General features: G+C 36.6%; 1 protein-coding gene across 10 annotated transcripts in view; it reads right to left on the minus strand.

The window, feature by feature from the left end:
- Nucleotides 1-18,592, minus strand: part of STXBP5L (syntaxin binding protein 5L) — a 175,612-nt gene that overhangs the window by 21,898 nt on the left and 135,122 nt on the right. For 8 of the 10 annotated variants that reach the window (XM_048941456.1, XM_048941486.1, XM_048941435.1 and 5 more), the window contains one exon: nt 17,305-17,370. In XM_048941456.1, coding sequence (XP_048797413.1) covers nt 17,305-17,370 — 66 coding nt within the window. Of the gene's footprint in view, nt 1-9,805; nt 9,857-17,304; nt 17,371-18,592 lie in introns of all 10 variants that reach the window. The other 2 variants (XM_048941445.1, XM_048941520.1) reach the window with 1 other exon arrangement.

Genomic DNA, 18,592 nt, shown 5'->3' on the forward strand with positions numbered 1-18,592 from the left:
CAGCTGCTTCCTTTCTTCAAAATTCAGTTTGTGTGAAAGAGTTTCAGCATGATATCTAATTATCTCCAGGGGGATCCAAGGAAGCAGTGAGGAACGCAACACAGCAAAAAAGAATCATATTCTATAGAAACATCAACAACGTTTGTGAGTTCCTTTTCCCGAACGCTGTACTGAATAGGCACAATTCATTTGTTTCCCTATTCACTATTGTCAAATTTTGAGAGAAATTCTGCTGTTTTTCTTGGTATGCTCGCTTGTGTCAATTTACCTTCACAGGCCAAAGTTAAGCAAAAAAAGCAACAGGGTCTGGGCAAACAAAATCTTTTTGGTTGTCTTTCTGAATAAGAAAAGTCAGTTTCTGTACAGAGAACAGATCAGCTGCATGCTTCAAGTACTGAAGTTGGTGAAATGTTAGTGAATGCCACAACAATGAGCAGAAGAGGGAGGACAGTGATCAGAGGCACACTTTTTTGTATTTTAACAGTTTTTTTTTCCTGATTATATATTATTTTTCATATGTACATAACAAGGAGCAATACAACTCTGCAAATCTTAGTAGAAGAACCAAGACATTGAATAAAGTAATATAGATCTGTTGAGAAGCCAAGAAGAATCAAGCAGATAAAGATCACTCAAAATTCTGTCTGTGCATTCTTATGATGGTAAAAACTTTATGAAATAAAGCATTTGTGAATAAAAGTTATGTACTATTTGAGAAAAGATTCCTTACCATATAGTCGGGGAAAAAAAAAAAAAAACAAAAACAAGAGAAATGAGAAGAAAAACAACAGAAATTTCCTATAGGGAACCTAGTAAGAGTGACTGTGAAGTTGCCTTTGCCAAAAAAACTGCAATGATTTCCTAGACCTTTGAGACCAGAACAACCTTTGCCAGACATCTTCCTATCACCCAAAAGAACAGAAAGAGGCTGCTTGTAAAGACCTGGCATTTTTCCAGCTTTGCTTCATGTGTAAGAAAAAAAAAAACAAAACAACATTGCAACTTTTTATTTGCTGACTTACACTTCTGTCATCCGCTCAACTCTGTCTTTTCTCCTATCAGACATATTGATACTGGGCACCAGTTAATGTTGGAGGTATTGAAATGCAGACTGAAAAAGCAGTAAAGGGATCACTCTGTGCTTTTAATGCGATAGTGCAACAACTCTTAGATCTCTCTTATTCTGGAGAAGGCATAGAATAGTTGCCTGTTAAGAAAGCAGTGCCCCCAAAGCTCTCTTCTTTCCTCCACCCTTTTCCACAACTGCTTTTACTATCTCTTCCAATCCCTTTGGGCAGCATTGCCACGTCCATACATAAACCAAGTCGAGATTTCACTGAACGTGAGGATATCTAATGAGATCAAAGGAATTTGGATTACATTATCTAGTGCTCCTGGATTCCAAGATTACGTACTGGAGTTAGCAGTGTGCTACATCTGGGCATTGTGCTTGAAGCAGTCTCTGTGCTGTGTAACAGCAATTCCACTCTTCCTTTTCTCCTGTTTGTGTTCAGTGAACTAAAAAGTCAGCACTCAGGAAAAACTATTCTGTTCCTTCATTTAAACAAGTAAGGCTCATGCAAACCACTGAATTAATTACATATTACCCCACACAACAACGCATTAGTTACTGTGAACTTGAACTACTGAGAGATGCAATATGTAACATGACAGAGCAAATCTGCTGGACAGCCTCAGATTTAATCTGATTCTTCTGAAGAGTATTACACAAACCAGAAATGTATCATATATACGAGAATGTGTGAACTTTGGTTGTAACACATATGTTAGGTTGTAACACATATACCCTACACAACCTGACTTGTCATACAACTAGTTTAATGTACTTGGAAACCTTTGCAAAAAAGAAAAGGGACCAACAAATTACCAAAGAATAGCTCAATAAATAGAAAGAAATCCATTTGTTAAAACCAAATGTACTAAAAATGTCAGTAAGAAAGAAGAAATGCATATTTGTACGTGTTGTCTTGAAAGTTGTGTTACACTGGACTTCACAAAAACAAAAAATGCTAAAAAAAAAAAAGATCATTGCTTCTCAGTTCTAACAAAGGGATGAATTCACACAGAAAAGCTATCTGAAAAAACAGTCCTTTCTAATGATTTGAGGGAGGTTCCAACTTCCTTTGTTGAAAGGAAGAAATAAGAGAACAGGCAAGAGGAGCAGAGAGAGCTGCTTTAATAGAGAGCAGAAAGAACTTGAACAGTAAGAAAGTCCCAGAGCATGTCCTCATTGAGTCAATCTATGCTGTTAAATGGAAGATAAATCCATCTCTTTCTACTCGACAGTTTTGTGTTATCAACAAATGAGATATTAGGTAATGACTATGTGTGACTACCAGCTTTTATTGTTATACAGCAAAGAGATACACCCTTAGCACGTGAAAGAAGGGAAGGTGGAGCTCTGTCAGCCAGATGGGAGAGGAGTGGTGAGCCCTAGCATATGTTGATATACATGTTCTGTCAACAGACATGCCTATTTGCCATTATGCCTTAATTTACATCAGTTGTTACATACTGTTATTACAGTATACTGCTTGTGTAATACAATGGAATCCCTCTCATTGTAATGAACTCCTATCATGCACTTGGATCCCAGATTTCACTATTTTTTCAGAAAGCAGCAACAAGAGGATTTATCTTTCAGAGAATAACAGTTTCAGCCATTTCACAATATTTTACATATGCCACTCACAGAGCTTCCTCCACAATGAATATTTTTGCCTGTGGTTATGAACAATGAAACCAGAATACAAAATGAACAATATCCAAATGAGGAATGCTGAGAATATATTACCGTTTGGCATAACATCACCTACACATTAACCTACCTCAGTAACCAAACCCAGCAATTCAAATCTAAAAATCCTTGAAAACTGTGAAAATTTTGAACTACTTGGATCTAACTCTATTCCTCAGATTCTTCTGCTGAATTTCTAGTGATCACAAAACATTACACTACTGTATCAAAGAGTATATGGCACTCAGTGCAACTAAGCAATGACATAACAGAAATTATTGTTATGTTTTGTGCAACAACACAGGAAAACACAGACAGGAAAACTGATTTTATTCTGAAACAATCAAAAAACATTCATCCAGAGTTGCACAGAAGACAACATTGAAACATTCAAGTAGAGTGGATGAACCGTGTGACCACCCAGGATACCAACACCTGAGCATCCTCTACTAAGAGCACTGCACCTGCATTTTCAAGACAGAAAAATCCATTTTTAACTCAATTCTCTGTATCTGTTTCTGAAAATGAAATGCTTTCATTTCATTTCATTTCTGAAAATGAAATGTTTTCAAAGAAGTAGGGCTGGAAATACTTTTTTTCAACTTAAACATGATAGGAATAAACTGCAGGCCTTCTAAACAAAACTCCGCATTTCCATTTGAAATGAATTAATACATTGTAAGAATTACCAAAAAAAAAATTTGGTTGTAGCCTCTCCTAACCAGATTCTCCTGAATAGTTATGTCTTGTTGATTTTCATAGTCTTGCCTCCTCCAGATTTTCAAAAGTTATCTTTCTTTTCAACTAGAGGTAAGAATGTTTGAAATAACTGAGTTAGCACCACTGTGCTTATTTGTAGTGCTGCTTCAAAGCTGGCTTTCTTAACTAATTACTGAAACCACAGAAGGCAGAGTATCAACAAACTCAGTTCTGCTTATCCATGCAAAGAAACATTACAGACCTCCTTCAGATACAATTATTACCTCAAAATACCAAAATGTCTGCGAAGTTATTTAATCCTCAGAACTTTTTGTTGACTTCAGCCTTAACTTGCACACACGAAGTTCTATATATAATTGCACAACTAGCTCTGAAGAAAACTGAAGGAGATTGTGTTTCACTTTGCCACATTATTAACAAGTAATGCATCTGTTATTCATAATTATTTGTGGTGAAAATTTTTCTCCAAAGTTTTTAAAGTTCATTATATATGTATATTTAAATCTGGAAGCATTTAAAGTCACACAGCCACTTTCTGCAAACCACAAAGCACAAGCCAATTATGCTGTAATAGTTGACAGAGTTAAACTGCTGATTGCTTATTTTTTTTTTTTTTCCTTAAAGTTATATGAACAGGTAGACTGCTAATGTATCAGTTAACACAAGTTCTCTTTTAAAAGTGGTTGGCCATACACTTTCTCTTATTTAAATTAGGAAGAAACTGGTGCTGCCGTACATTCAACCTTTTCTGTAAAAGTAGAAGCTGTTAGTCCGATTCATTATGTTTTTTATCTTAATGGGGATCAAACATGCAGCAAAAAAAAAAAAAAAAAAAAAAAGGGCAAACCACATCCTTGACTGTATCAGTGAGAGCACAGCCAGCAGCTCGAGGGATGTAGTCTTAGTCCTTCCCCTCTACCTGGCATTTGTCAGGCTGTTTCTCAAGTACTGTAAAAAGTTTTGATCTCCCTACTACAAGAAATATATTGACATACAGGAGTGATTTTAGCAGAGGTCCACCAAACTGGTAAGGAACTTGGCACGCATGCTGTAAGAGGAGAAGCTGAGAACTATATAGCTATATATTTTTTTAATATTTATATATTATAACTATATATCTATATATTTTTTTCCCCAGTCTTAAGAGTAGACGACTCAAAGGAAATCTTAGAGTCTGTCTGCAACTACCTGATCTGAGCACACAGAGAAGATGGAGCCAAACTCCTCTGAGACATGCACAGTCATAAGACACAATATAGAGCACAGGAAATTCTGGTCACGTATTAGGAAAATTTTTTTCCCCTGCACGAGCGGTCAAATGCTGGAAGAGCTTGCAGGACCTCTGTACTTGGAGGCATTCAAGACACCGTTAGACAAAGCCCTGATCTAGCTTGTCTAAACAGACCTGCTTTGAGCAGGGTAATGGCGTAGACAACTTCTAGAAGTCCTTCACAAACATTCTTATGCATGATTCTAACTATAAGCAGAATTAAGATGATCTCTCAAATTAGCTAGTATTTTCAGACCAAAAAGCAAACAGAAATTACACTGCAATTCTGGAAAAAACATATGCCGGACAGTCCGTAAGTTCCTTTGCATGTAAAAATACATATAATTCTCAGCATATACTGCTAAGTAATTCAAACAAAGCACTGTTAAAGCTGGATGTCTATATTGCTTTTTCTAAAAACGTCAGGTCAAGGAGGAAAGCAATTTTTATGATTTTGAGCTTTCAGAAATGTCTTTCAACACTGCAAACAAAATTACAGCTCCAGAGATATTACTAGAGAATGCTCCCCTACAAATCAACCAGTTTATCCAGTGAGGCAGTAAGCAAAAACAAATTAAAAGCTACAAGGTTTTGCCACTGAATGATGATGTTTGCATCAAACATCAAACATCACAAACGTGATGTTTGTCCTGCTGTCTGAAGCAGAATAAGAAGTAGTGACTAGAAAGCAGTGTCTACTAAACTCCAATAATGCCTGCAGTAAACTACCTTGAAAGGGTAAAGCAGGAAATACTGTAGCCCTACTGCTCATCCCTAAAATAAAAATGAGGCCTTCTTCATGCTATCTGGGTACTGTTTCATAGAATGAGTAGCATCCAGAAAGCAACACTTTCAATGAGTTAAGTACAAAGACAACAAATGATGGATACTGTCGTATTACAATCATTATATGCATAAAACTCAAGAAAAATCTATCAGATTCCACAAGCCTGGTACACGCATAAAATAGAATACAGAGTTAAAAACAAATCTCCCGTCTGACTCCTACAATTGTGTTTTATGAATTGAGCTTATATTAAAGCTTTTGAGTCTCTGCATCAGAAGCCATTTCTCAAATCCTTGAAAAATGTGAGCTTATTTGGTACTTTGTCTAGTTTTTCACTTCAGTATAAAATGGGATACATTATCTTTGAGTTATGTTAAGAATTCATTTAATACTTACAAATGTCTGCAAAAAGCATAGGAAATTATATTGATCTTTTGAAGACCACAGCTTAAAATGAAGAAAGAAAAACGGCTGCCTCTATTTGCATTCTCTTTTCTTCTTTGGCTAATAAAGTGTAGGTGATAGCACAAACGGTGAGACCATCTCCTACAGTGAGGCCATCTGTTATAGAAATTAAATAAAAATTGGCAGATACTGAGTTCCTACATTTTCAGTTGGTGTTTGTGTTTAACTCCCTGTGATCACCTGGAAATTTTAATGGCTTTTACGGAAATGAGCAGAAATACTTCTTAAGAGGAAAAATATTATATGATGATCAAAGTGGCTGGTGAGGCAAAGTTAGAAAACTTTCACATAAAAGCAGTTGTATGCGTTTGCCTCAGATTTCAGAATGCTCAAGAAGGTTTAGATTGGATGTTGGGGGGAAGTTCTTTGCAGAGAGGGTGGTGAGGTGCTGGAGCAGGCTGCCCAGACAGGTTGTGGATGCCCTGTCCTCTGGAGGTGTTCAAGATCAGGTTGGATGAGGCCCTGAGCAACCTGCCCTAGAATCAGAACTGGAGGTTGATAGCCGTACCTATGGCAGGGGGGTTGGAACTTGATGATCCTTGGGGTCCCTTCCAACCCAAGTCATTCTATGATGCCAACTTTGATTCTGATTAACAAGACACCGTCAGTCACAGGATCACACATTATTCCTTTAAATTCTTGCAAACAACTCCCTGAGCAATTGCCAGCAGTGGTAGCACCTCTGCACAAAACAGATTTAACCTTTTCTATTTTAATTTAACGCATAGTGAAAGCAAGGACACTACACAAGCCAGACCCCTAAGAAGGGAGCAGAACTGTAAGCTGCCAGATGATAATGTATTTCCCAATTAACTGGGGTCAGTGCAGAGAGCAGGTGATGTATATCAGTACTCTACAAAAACCTGCAAGCCAGAGCAGATGGAATGGATGCACAATCCATCTTACCATTTGAAAGTGGTGACTTGAGTACCTGAAGTACAAGCATAGGCCAGACAGCCTTGTTATCCCCAGAACATTAAGATTATGGTGCAGACTCAGGCCAGCAGTGGATAAATAATTCCTAAGAGCTCTACTAGCACAGCTAGGACATTTGGCTGAGAAATAAATGAAATGCAGACATTATTCATCACCTTTTCCAGGAACTCTAATTTAAATTTAGCTCCCTACATGAAAATAAATAAATAAATGCATAAAGTTTTCCAGTCAGTTGTAAACTAAGCTATCTACAGTGCAGCTTTAATGACTACAATATTTTACAGCAATCTTCTGCACTTCTAAGGTAGTAAAGAAGCAAAACAGAAATAAGCTTTTTTTTTTTTTTTCTTTACATCCTTCTTCAGCAGAGTAACTGCCAGTTTATGCATTGAATGCTGCTTCCACAGGTGTATAATCAAAGAACATTAGGATGTTACAATCACAAAATAAACAAGAGAGTTAGGCAAAGCAGACTATGATAACAAAAGAGAATAAATAGAAGGCTTACCCCTATCCTGGGCTCACCCCCAAAACTCCAGCAGAGCAGATCTCCAGAAGAGATCCCTCCCCACTGGTAGCCAGCTCTTAAATAGGTCTAGGAGGACCTAGCCTGGCTCCACCCCTTCCAGCAGGACAGGTGAATTGCCTTCACCTGTGCTCCTCTGGCTGCCTCACTGCTCGCCTCAGGTGATCAATCAGAGGTTCAGGCTGTGACTCAGCAGATCCCATACACACAGGGTTCATTCTTAGCAATCTATTACCCAGTAACTGCAGTAGTAACAACAAACAAACAGCAAACATAGCACTCAGGTGAAAACTTGGTAATACCTCTTGGCCTGTGAGAATATTTTTTTTCCAACATTAGCAGAATGTTGAAACTGACCTTCTTACATTTATTTTCAATTTATGTTGAACTTGTTCAACATTATTCAAAAATAATGAGTGCAGGTAATTAGAGGAATGGTAGAAACAGGACTATTTTGAAATCACAGATACAAACATTCACACTTTTGTCTTGGTTTCAGTTGGGATAGAGTTAAGTTTCTTTCTGGTAGCTGGCATGGTGCTGTGTATTGGATTTAGGATGAATATAACGTTTTAGCTGTTGGGCAGTACTTACACTAAGTCAAAGACTTTACAGCTTCTGGTATTGCCCTGCCACCAAAGGGAATGGGGTGCACAAGGAGATAGGAGATGACACAATCAGTACATCTGTCCCAAACTGACCACAGGGATGTCCTATACCATATGATGCCATGCTAAGCAATAGAGCTGCGAGGAGCTGAGCAGGGTTTTTTTCTATTTCTCTCTTTCTAATTTTTTTTTTTTTTTTTAATAAAAATGCCTTCGGTTTTTTAATATAATCTGGACAATGCTTATAATATTATCCAGTAGGATTGTAAGAAAACTGTAGGTAAGGTATTTTATTTCCTCTGACATGTGAAAGTTGTCTCAAGATATTGTACAGAATAAAATATTAATATCAATTTCTATAATAAAAGCCACTTTTTTTAAAGGTCTGTAGCTGCCTGCATTATTCTTTTTTACCTTTTTGAAGTATTAGTTTTATAATTTTTCACTCCATTTTTTTGAATATTTTCCTACAACCCCAGTTGCTCAAATATCATTGTTAATGATGGAGCAAATTACTTCAACTAATTCAATCTGTACACTGTGATCTGCACAATCTGGACTGAATTTCCCAATGATTTTGCAGCCTTTATTTATTTAATCTTTGTCAGGAGCTATTAGTAATTTTCTATGTTCCTCAGTCATTTATAATGTTGAAGGCATATTTATTCCCCTTTATTATATAATAATATATATATATATATATAATAATTTATTATAATAATAAATAATAATATATAATAATATATAATATATATATAATAATAATTTATTATTTTGTCTTGAGGAACAGTGGTACACTGGTTTATACATGCAGAAGATTCCCAGTGACAGAAATTAAGTTCAGTTGCATTATGCAAGAATATGACTCAACTTCAGTTTCTATCTCTAAAGAGACATTCGGGGTAACGAGGCATGGCTACACATTCATTTTTCAGTCATCTCACATGAGAAACTTCTCATGAGAGCAAAACTAGAAAGGACTCCTTGACACCGAGAATATGAAAAATAATTGTAAAAATGTTTGCATGAATCATACATTCTACCCCAAACGCCAGGAAGGATTTTCCTTATATACATATTTAAGAGGGCATAAACTGCCCCAAATATTTTTTTAAGGTTATGCAAGATCTTAAATTTTCATTTCATGTTTCCTGGGGTGAAATTTCTGCTTTCATTTACAGTGCATTTCCAGTGAAATGTTAAAAAAGAACTGCGAAAAATATTATAACTAACAGTGCACTTAATTGTTGACTAAGGTAAGTCACGAGGAGAGGTCTGAGACACAAATGACTGGTTTCTGATCTACTTCTCCAAAGCTCAAAAACCATAAAACATGTATGTTCAACTGCCTTATTACTGTTGTGGTACACAATCTGTACATCAAATGAAGAAAACGGACTAGCGCATGCAGTAGCTGTTATAGGCAGAGGTAAATGTGGCTGACAATCAGTTATAATGGTTCACATGTGTCAAAAGTTCAGGAGCCACTTTGTCAAAAAATACTACACACATGGTGTGCAACAATTAGCAAAATATATCTAGATGAAATAAATGAATATTAAACAACCGAAATGCTGAGAGCTGCCAACAGAACTGTATGGGTTAATAGGTGTTTTTTGGAAAGCCTTTTCAGACACAGCCTCCAAGGTTATTGTGTTATCTATGGATCAGTTGGTAAAATGCCTTGCCAATGAATGTAAGGAAGTTTAAAGCTGTTGGCTTTCGCCTACCGTACCAAGATCAGTCTTAAGATCTGTTGGCAGACTTAACTTTCTTGATCCTTTAACTGAAACAACAGAAAAAGGAGAAAGGCAGTTGTTAATAATTAACAAAGAAAAAGGAGCGAGGGAAAACAACACGCCACCTTCTGGTTAACATGCTGAACGTTTGTAGCATATATATTTTTGTATCAGCACATAAAAGCAGAATAATGGTTTAAATATTTTCATGTACACCATTCAGAAAAACAAATGTAACTAGACAAAAAAGTCCTTGCAAAACATTACTCCAGCTCTCAATAAATGAATGGTATACATAGCTTTGGCTGTGTGCTGCAATATCTTACCTTGAGATGACAGGAATGATAAAAAAAAAAAAACAATCACAAATGAGACTGAGGCAGATATTGCAAATGCTGGTTATACAGCATATCACAAATATTTAAACATCTGGAAACCAATTTATTTAAGAGGGCGCAATGAAATGACGAGTTCTGATGAGATCATACTCAAGGTATCATTTGAAAAATAGAGGGCATACTGTATGGCAATGGAGACAAAACACAATATTTTATAGACTACAGAAAATAAGACATTGAACAGAAACAAAATACAGCAGCTTCAGGATAAAATGTAGTGTTATTCAGACATCAAAATATTGCACTGAGCTTGCTGAAGATTTAATTATCTGTTGCGTTTTGAATACAAAAGTATTATTTTGCTTCTGTTCAAAAATGTTTTCATTTCCTTAGACACGAGCACATCTTAAAACAATGAACACCAGAGAATTGAAATGAAGCATGTCTTGTAGCAGTCAAAAAGTATTAAATTTGTTTAAAAAATGCCTTAAGAAATCTTTTATTATTTACTCAGAAGACTTCATTTCCAATATTTTCTTTTATTCTTTTATTTTGTCTTCATGCAGTTTTTTTCACATTGTTTTCTGGCTTTTGCCTCTTATACAGTCTGTCATTGGTAGAGAACAACGAAGTATTTGTTAGCTAATTATTCTCCTTCTAAAAAAAAAAGTCCTACATAGTTAAGTGTGATAGTGATAGGAACACTGGGACATATGAATGTAAGGAACAAGTCCTTTATAATTTCTATTTAATAAGCTTTTAGGTCAGAAGGATGCCCAGAACAACTGTTTACCACTTCAAGTCAAAGAGCCCCTGAAAGAATCTTACTATGTCATACACTACAGAACCTGCAATTTGGCAGATGAAAATATCATATCTCACCAATGATTTTTTTGTTTGTCTCCCGGAAAAGAGTTGAGGAGCCTTTCTGACTCCTGAGCAACCTTTTGATATCAACAGAAGCAGCACAACCCTTATGTCAATCCATTTCTGGGTATCACTAACTGGATGCTTTAAAGCAAAGTGAGGAGATCTCTTCAGATCAATCCAACATAAAAATATACATTCCTAATATCACAGTGGTGAAAATTCTCTAATTTCGATACCAAGTGTTTGGATTGTGTATCCGTTTTAGGCACTAACACAAAAGCCAATCAAATTTTCAGAAAGAGACTTTTAAAAGCATTCCATTCATCTGAGAGCTGTCATATACTTTCACACTGAGAACAGAGGTTACTTCTTCACAAAACCAGTGCCTTGCTATACAGGAAAAAAACGCACTTGCAATATAATCACCTTTTGTTTTCAGGAAGTGACAACATCTTGCCCAAGCAGCCTCTCCAAAAAGGATTTCTAATTCCTAAGGAAGGTTGTAGGGACCACTCTCTAAATTGGGATATTTTGGAACTATAAAACCTAACTATATTTAACATTAAGGGAACCTCATTAGTGCTGTCATCAAGAGAGCTTTGGGCTTAATAAACAGGTGGCTTAAGCTCTTTTACCTCAGTATTACAGCTATGCCTGTATAACAGGATTCTTTTTTTACAAACTGTCTTTTTTTCCAGACTTTTTTCAAAGCTATTTTCAAACTGTGTCATGTATGTATGAGCTGGGAGATTGCAGAAATAGCTCCCAATTATCTGTGTGCAGGCTTATGCAGGAGGCACAAAGAAAGTAAACCTTTTGATTCCCCTGGACTCAATTTGTGAGCTCCTGCAGCTGCTCCCAGACAAAACAGACATACTAGACTGGATGCTGCAAACTAACAGGCACAGGACGCTGAAAGAACTGTAGCTGGGAAAGGAAGGGAACAAAAATCTGATGGCTATGAGCACAAGGATAGTATAGGCATCCTGATCTTGAAAATATGGCTAAAAGAGATGCATGGGTGTGGGATTCTTTTGTAGAAGGGAACATGGTATGAAGGTTAAAGTAGAAAGGAGACACACAGCATTAGGAAATGAAGGAATCATAGAATCATAGAATGGCCTGTGTTGAAAAGGACCACAATGGTCATCTGGTTTCAATCCCCCTGCTGTGTGCAGGGTCACCAACCACCAGACCAGGCTGCCCAGAGCCACATCCAGCCTGGCCTTGAATGCCTCCAGGGATGGGGCATCCACAACCTCCATGGGCAACCTGTTCCAGTGCGTCACCACCCTTTGAGTGAAAAACTTCCTCCTAATATCTAACTGCTAATCCCTGACATACACATCCTTTCTTGAGATCTTAAGCAAGCATTTATCCATTCGATCAAGAACACTGGAAAAGAGTGATGTGTCCTATGCTCAGTCTAGGATCTCGTTAACAACTTCTAACTAATAAACATCCTTTTTAATGTAATGTAAATAAGTAGAAATGGTTATGTTGGCACATAATTATATTGACAATTGATAATCATGTTTTAAAAAAAATTACACTGTTTTCACACACACAATGTTTTTGAAATGTATGTATTACTGTGGAAAACAAGCAAGCAAGCAATTTTCAAATGGAATCAAATCTCTTCAGCTACCCTGTCATTACACAAAAGTTGAGAAGGAGTGACTATTAAAAACTTCGAAGTGTTATTCTTGAAACTAAGCTATATAGAAAGCACTTCCTGTAGGAAAACAGGTTGGCACGGTGTGGGCCTCATCTGCTCATGTCATCAGTACAATAAATGAAGACAATAGCACTTGGAAGTCTTAAGAACCATTAATCTTGCCTTAAGAACCTGTTCCAAAGCTAAGAGAAATCAACTGCGGAAGTCTTAATGCAGCCTTCTCTAAGCGCTACAGTCTTAAACATATGTAGCTTGCTACAAAAGTAATGCTTCCTATTTATTTATATGGAAACTCCCATGTATACAAAGAGCACAATAACAGTATTTGACAGAGCACATTCTCAGCTACAAAATACTCTTCTTGGACATAGTTACTACCATTAACTATGCTTTTTCACCTGCAATGAGCATGTTGCTATTACTGAAACACACAACCCACAGCTCCACTTGTGTTGACATTCACTGTTAGGTCTCCATAAATGTTCGGCAAGAGTCAGTGAATGCCAATGGGTGCCATTTTTTCAGCATGGAAGAATTTAAGTACACACCTCTGCTTCATACACACTCTCATGACAGATGCCATTCTATCAGACTGCCCCTCTGCTGCCATGTATCACACAGCAACAACATGTAATAGAATACTGACAGGAAGGTTCAACCTCTACTGCCATGCCACCAACATCTGCCTCTGGTGTTGAGGGCCAACATAAGAAAACAGGAGATATTACTTTCAGAACAGCCTTCTGGATATGAGCCACCAATATGCAGGTGATTTCTTAAGAATAAACACAAATATATTTTTGTTTCAAAACTCACATTTCAGAAGTTGCTCTCCCAGACATGGACCAACTACATTCTTTCTTTCTAATCTTTGAGAGAAGTCTATATCGTGTAAAGTGAAATGGGCAATTATGTGAAACGGCCTCTCAAAGATGTATTTCCTTGCGCTCACCTCACTGTGTTCTCAGCTACGTGCTGAAACACAAAATGGCTAAAAGAAACAAGGAACAGTAAAACTGTATTTCTAAAAGCCCCCGAATAAGTCTTCTTTATTTGATGATAATAACAAAGCTTAAGTTTATTCTGGTGGGTACTGTTTTGCAATATACCATATAGTAATTAACTCCAACACTGGATAATCACTAACACTGGAAGGGCTTATGAGGCCTCAGAGAGTTTTTAAAAATTGTATTTTGGAAAGACTGAACCCTCTGAATCCATCATGGAATTAAGGAAGTACAAAGCCCTAGCTTTTGAGCTGAAAATCACAAACGACCATCAAAATGCTTGACATTCTACATTGAAAGAATATGGCATGCATGAGTAAGAACAAGGTATTCTGATGGTCCTGAAAAAGTTTACTTCCATTTTCCTTGATATGATCTGAGACTTTTTTAAAGCCAATCAAATACCATTATATGACACGTTGTATTGCATGATCATGCCCATGGAATACTTGTTAAAGACAAGTTTTTTATTAATGTTTCTCATTTTGCTATTTTCAGAAGTGTTCATCTATACATATACTGTTACATTTGCTATGCAATTTACTTACAATGGAAACTGCCACCTCTCAGACATTCAAAAAGAAGGAGAGTTTCACATATGGATCTATTAACTCCTTGTCTTCCTGTACAATATTGGAACTGCATTATTATATTATTTAAATGGTAATTAAATTAGTGTTTAAGAAAGACCATTCTTTTTCTCTGTCTATCATGCTTAATATGAAAGCCTGATTATTTCCTCACTTGCTACTATCCCTGTGTGGCAATGCAATCAATTTCATGTTCTAGACTGAAAAGTGTAATTTTTTCACTTTTCAATGCAAAGCCATGCTTTCCCAAATTGTACAGGTCGAATACTTGAAAAGACAGCTTTATTGATCAAGTTTAAAGTATTGCTTAATGGAAGAAGTTTGATTTGTTCTGAACTAGAAAACAGCCCTGCAAATACAGTAAGGATTAATTTTTAGCATTATGTCATTTGCTCAGTACTCTAACACTCACATCAGCAATAGAACACAAATGCCTAATTTTGACTTGGCAAAATAAACAAAACTGAATTACTGAGTTGACACTGGGTCTTATTGTAGAACCTCAGCTAGAGGTTAAAATATCAACAAGCAGTAGGATGTTAGAGGCAACATAGGTTTTTCAGGAAAACAAAGAAGGTCAGATAGTCCAGGTAGACTAAGCAATGTTCAGGATCAGATCAAGAGATGAGCAGGCAAGAGATTAAGTTCTTGAAAAAGCCTTCATTGACACTGTTCTAGGGGCCTAGCTGGAACTGAAACCAGAGCAAGTTACTAACAGCTTTCTTGGAAGTAAAATTGTTTGTATCCACACCAGCAATTAGAATGCTAGAGCGATCCTTCCTGAAGATTGCCTTGTGCTTGAGTCAGTGCAGTGTAGCTCCCTGTATCATTCCTGTTGTGATGAAGCCAAGGATCAAGTTGCTTCCCTCTATGCCAGCAAGAGTATGGTGTTTGTCATGCAGACTTTTAGCCCTCAACTGTGTGTAATCTGCGTATGTATACATACTCAAGTCAGCAGCAAGCATGAACTGCACTGACAGTGAAGATCTGACACTGATATGGCCTGCTAACTGTAGAGAATTGCAATAAATCAGTCGCATCAGCTGGTGATGTAGATACACCCAGTGTGAATCTCACTGGGCAGCAACTTGAACCATAATACTTATTTCCAACTTCCCTTTCTGTTTATGCTAAATTTCTGAAGGATTAAGTGTTAAGTCTATCCTTAATAGAGATACATGGTGGCTGGTTTTACAAAGATATCATGGGATTCTAAGAGTATAGCACAATTTAATTACAGAGTTTGCATACCATGAACTTTAAAGATATCAAAGGCAAGACTGGAAGCAAAAGAAGCCTGTCAAGTGAATCCATTATTACACATATCAACCAGTTTTATCATATGATGGGAGAAATACCAGTCAGTGCAAAACAAATGTGGTTGTGAGGATGTGTTCAGAAGCACAAGGTAGTACTACTTCCAGATGCTTGGTGGTCACAATTTTGAGGTTGGTTTCTACAAGATCCACGCTTGATGTACACTTAAAAAATAATATCAGTCACAGTAAAAATAATTTCTACTTTTAAGCAGCAGTTAATTTTGCAAAATTTTAAGTATTCAAATATAGCTTGAAGGACACAAAAGGCTAAAACCAGAAAGAATCTTAAGTTAGTCATTTTTCCTTGCTGCATGTCCTCCAGAGCTGAAAAGCAGAATTAACTGCAGAGCAAATCAATAAAATTTTGTATAAATTTGGTATTTTTGATCAATCATGGAAGGAAAAATCAATTGATTTTCTGCAGAAAACATAAGACGCTATGGACTTCATTCATTATAAAACTAATCACATGCACATATGTTTACCACATCAGTGATCTCTTAATTTTCAGTAAAAAGGAGAATTTGTACCCTGCTTCCAGAGAGAAGTCAGAAAGGATGGATCCCAGTAGTCCAGAAAATAAACGGTCTAATTTTACTGAGTCATCATTTAAAAAAAAGATGTCCTTATAACAAGTTTCTGAGGCAACCTCAAGAGTCAGCCCCTACGGCTTTATCAATACTGTTTTACCACTAAGATATCCCATGTCTATAGTGATTGGGTTGCAACAACAAAAGGAAATGTACCTTTATTACAAAACAACTGTTTTTATTTTAGTTCTTCACGTGTCATGTGAACATTTTTTTTGCTTCAGATTTTTGTAGATTACTAAATACTGTGCTACATTAGAGGTGACTGTGTCCCATTAGAATAAAATATGTGAATAAAGGATTTGAATGGCACATTTCTGAGAAATGTTTACAGTAACTAAGGAAAAAAAAAGTATCTACCAATATTTACCAACTTAGAAGGTAAAGAACTGTGATATGCACACCATAAACAAAATTAATGTATCAAAGCTACACATGCTTATTTTCTATCACACTTAAAAGTCAACTATTAGAAAACAATTCTAAGCAACCAAGTTTAAGACACCGAATTCACATTAAAAGAGATCAGTGCAGACCAGTCTCTAGGAATGTGAATGTGCTGAACTCCACATTCTGCAGGACTACAGGCAAGATTAGAAACATCTGTAAACTTTTAAATGGCCAGGATTTCAGGGCAGGGTCCAACTGATAAACTAATATTTTTTTGTTTAAGATTATGCTTCCACTGTAAATTACAACACTGAGGCACTGAAGGGTTCTTTTCAAACAATTTTTCTATACGCACGTATGTGTTTTGACACACAGTCATAGGGACTCCCTATTATAACACAAAGCCTTTTATGAAAACAGAGACAATCCTCTGACGAAAGTGCTGAGTTCATGTGAGATATAACATATGCCTGAACTGCATCAGCTCCAGTGTTTACATACTCTTCACTTCAAGATGCCCCATGTATTAATAACTTTTCTTTAAATGAACAGATTTTGAATTCCATTGCACTATATAACAAGCACTTCTCCAGTTAATTCTTCTCTTTGGATCTGTGAATATACACTTCACTTCTTAGGGATTAATAGAATACAGTGATGCACGACATGAATGGCTTATACAGACTGCAGGAAGAGAAGCCAATCACCTTTACCTGAAGTGGGAGACTTGCAACGCTCTAGCTCCAGGGAAACTGGACTGTCACTGAGTTCAGTCAGGCCTGAAAAAATGGAGTTAAAAAGTTAAGTTACAATCTAACAGGGCATGCTTCAGCTTTCTTGGTCGATGATATTCTGCACTTCAAAGCCATAGTGGAGAAAGGAGCAGTGTGAAAAGTGAGGGAAATACCTATTTCAGAATAACTGTAGTTATCAGGCTGTCCCTACAGAAATTTAGGTCTACTTCAAAAATCACACCTCTTGTTAACTCAGATTTGTTTTCCAAGTTTGTTTTCTCAGAGTAGACAAAGAGTCTCTGTACTTTGTGTAGTTTAAAATTCAAATCTTTGTGATTTGTATAAAGATCAGTCTTCCCTGAGCAAGAGATGTGGAATCAGCTCTATATTTTCATGTGCTGCACAATGCACAGCAGAAACCACAAAATGGGGTGAGGAGGGCATGAAGAGGAATTAAAAAAAAAGAGTGAATACTTGTGCAAGAAGAAAGTGAATAAAAGAATATAATCACTACAACACTAGAATCTTAGAAGCATTCACAGAAGACTGCTCATTTTAAAGAGCACAGAGGTGATGGTATTATCTGAATGTAACAGGGAGTTTTTCGGACAAGACACCTTTCACATCATTTAGGAAAATTTGTGAGGAACTCATCTGCAGCAGTCTACCATGGAGCAGAGCAGCAAGTAATATAATCCTAGCTTAAACTGCTTAAGCATGAGCTTGTGTTTGTGATCAAACTAAAACCCATCTTAAGCACAGATTGGGCATGTCTGAGCTCATGCTATCCTCTACCATGGGCTGACGGTTGAGTGTTTCTGTGAGGTATAGATACATACAATGAAATAATGAACACTGATTATTTTCCAAATGCAGTACTGGAGTTTCCTAAAATTTGACACTATGGACATGGATTAATGAAATCATTCTAAGTTCTGTACAGTTACTCTTGGCTAAGTTATAATCATAGAACAGCTTGAGTTGGAAGGGACCTCAAGGATCATTAACTTTCAATCCCCAGTGCCAAATCCCAGGTAAGATTTTGCTTCTGAATAGAAAATATTTATTTGGAAGTTTACATAATCAATATTACAGCTCAAGGTACACTGGTGCCACTGACTTATGTAGGAAAAGCACCAAATCACACCACTGTTCTGAAAGAAAAAAACAACCACCTTGAGAAGAACCACAATCTCTACATGTTTGGCAAAAGTTTAAAATGCATTTCATATTACGATACTTCTGGAATGGTGAACATGCACTTTTC

This window comes from Lagopus muta, chromosome 1 (genome assembly GCF_023343835.1).
Source record: "Lagopus muta isolate bLagMut1 chromosome 1, bLagMut1 primary, whole genome shotgun sequence".
Classification (NCBI taxonomy): Eukaryota; Metazoa; Chordata; class Aves; order Galliformes; family Phasianidae; genus Lagopus; species Lagopus muta.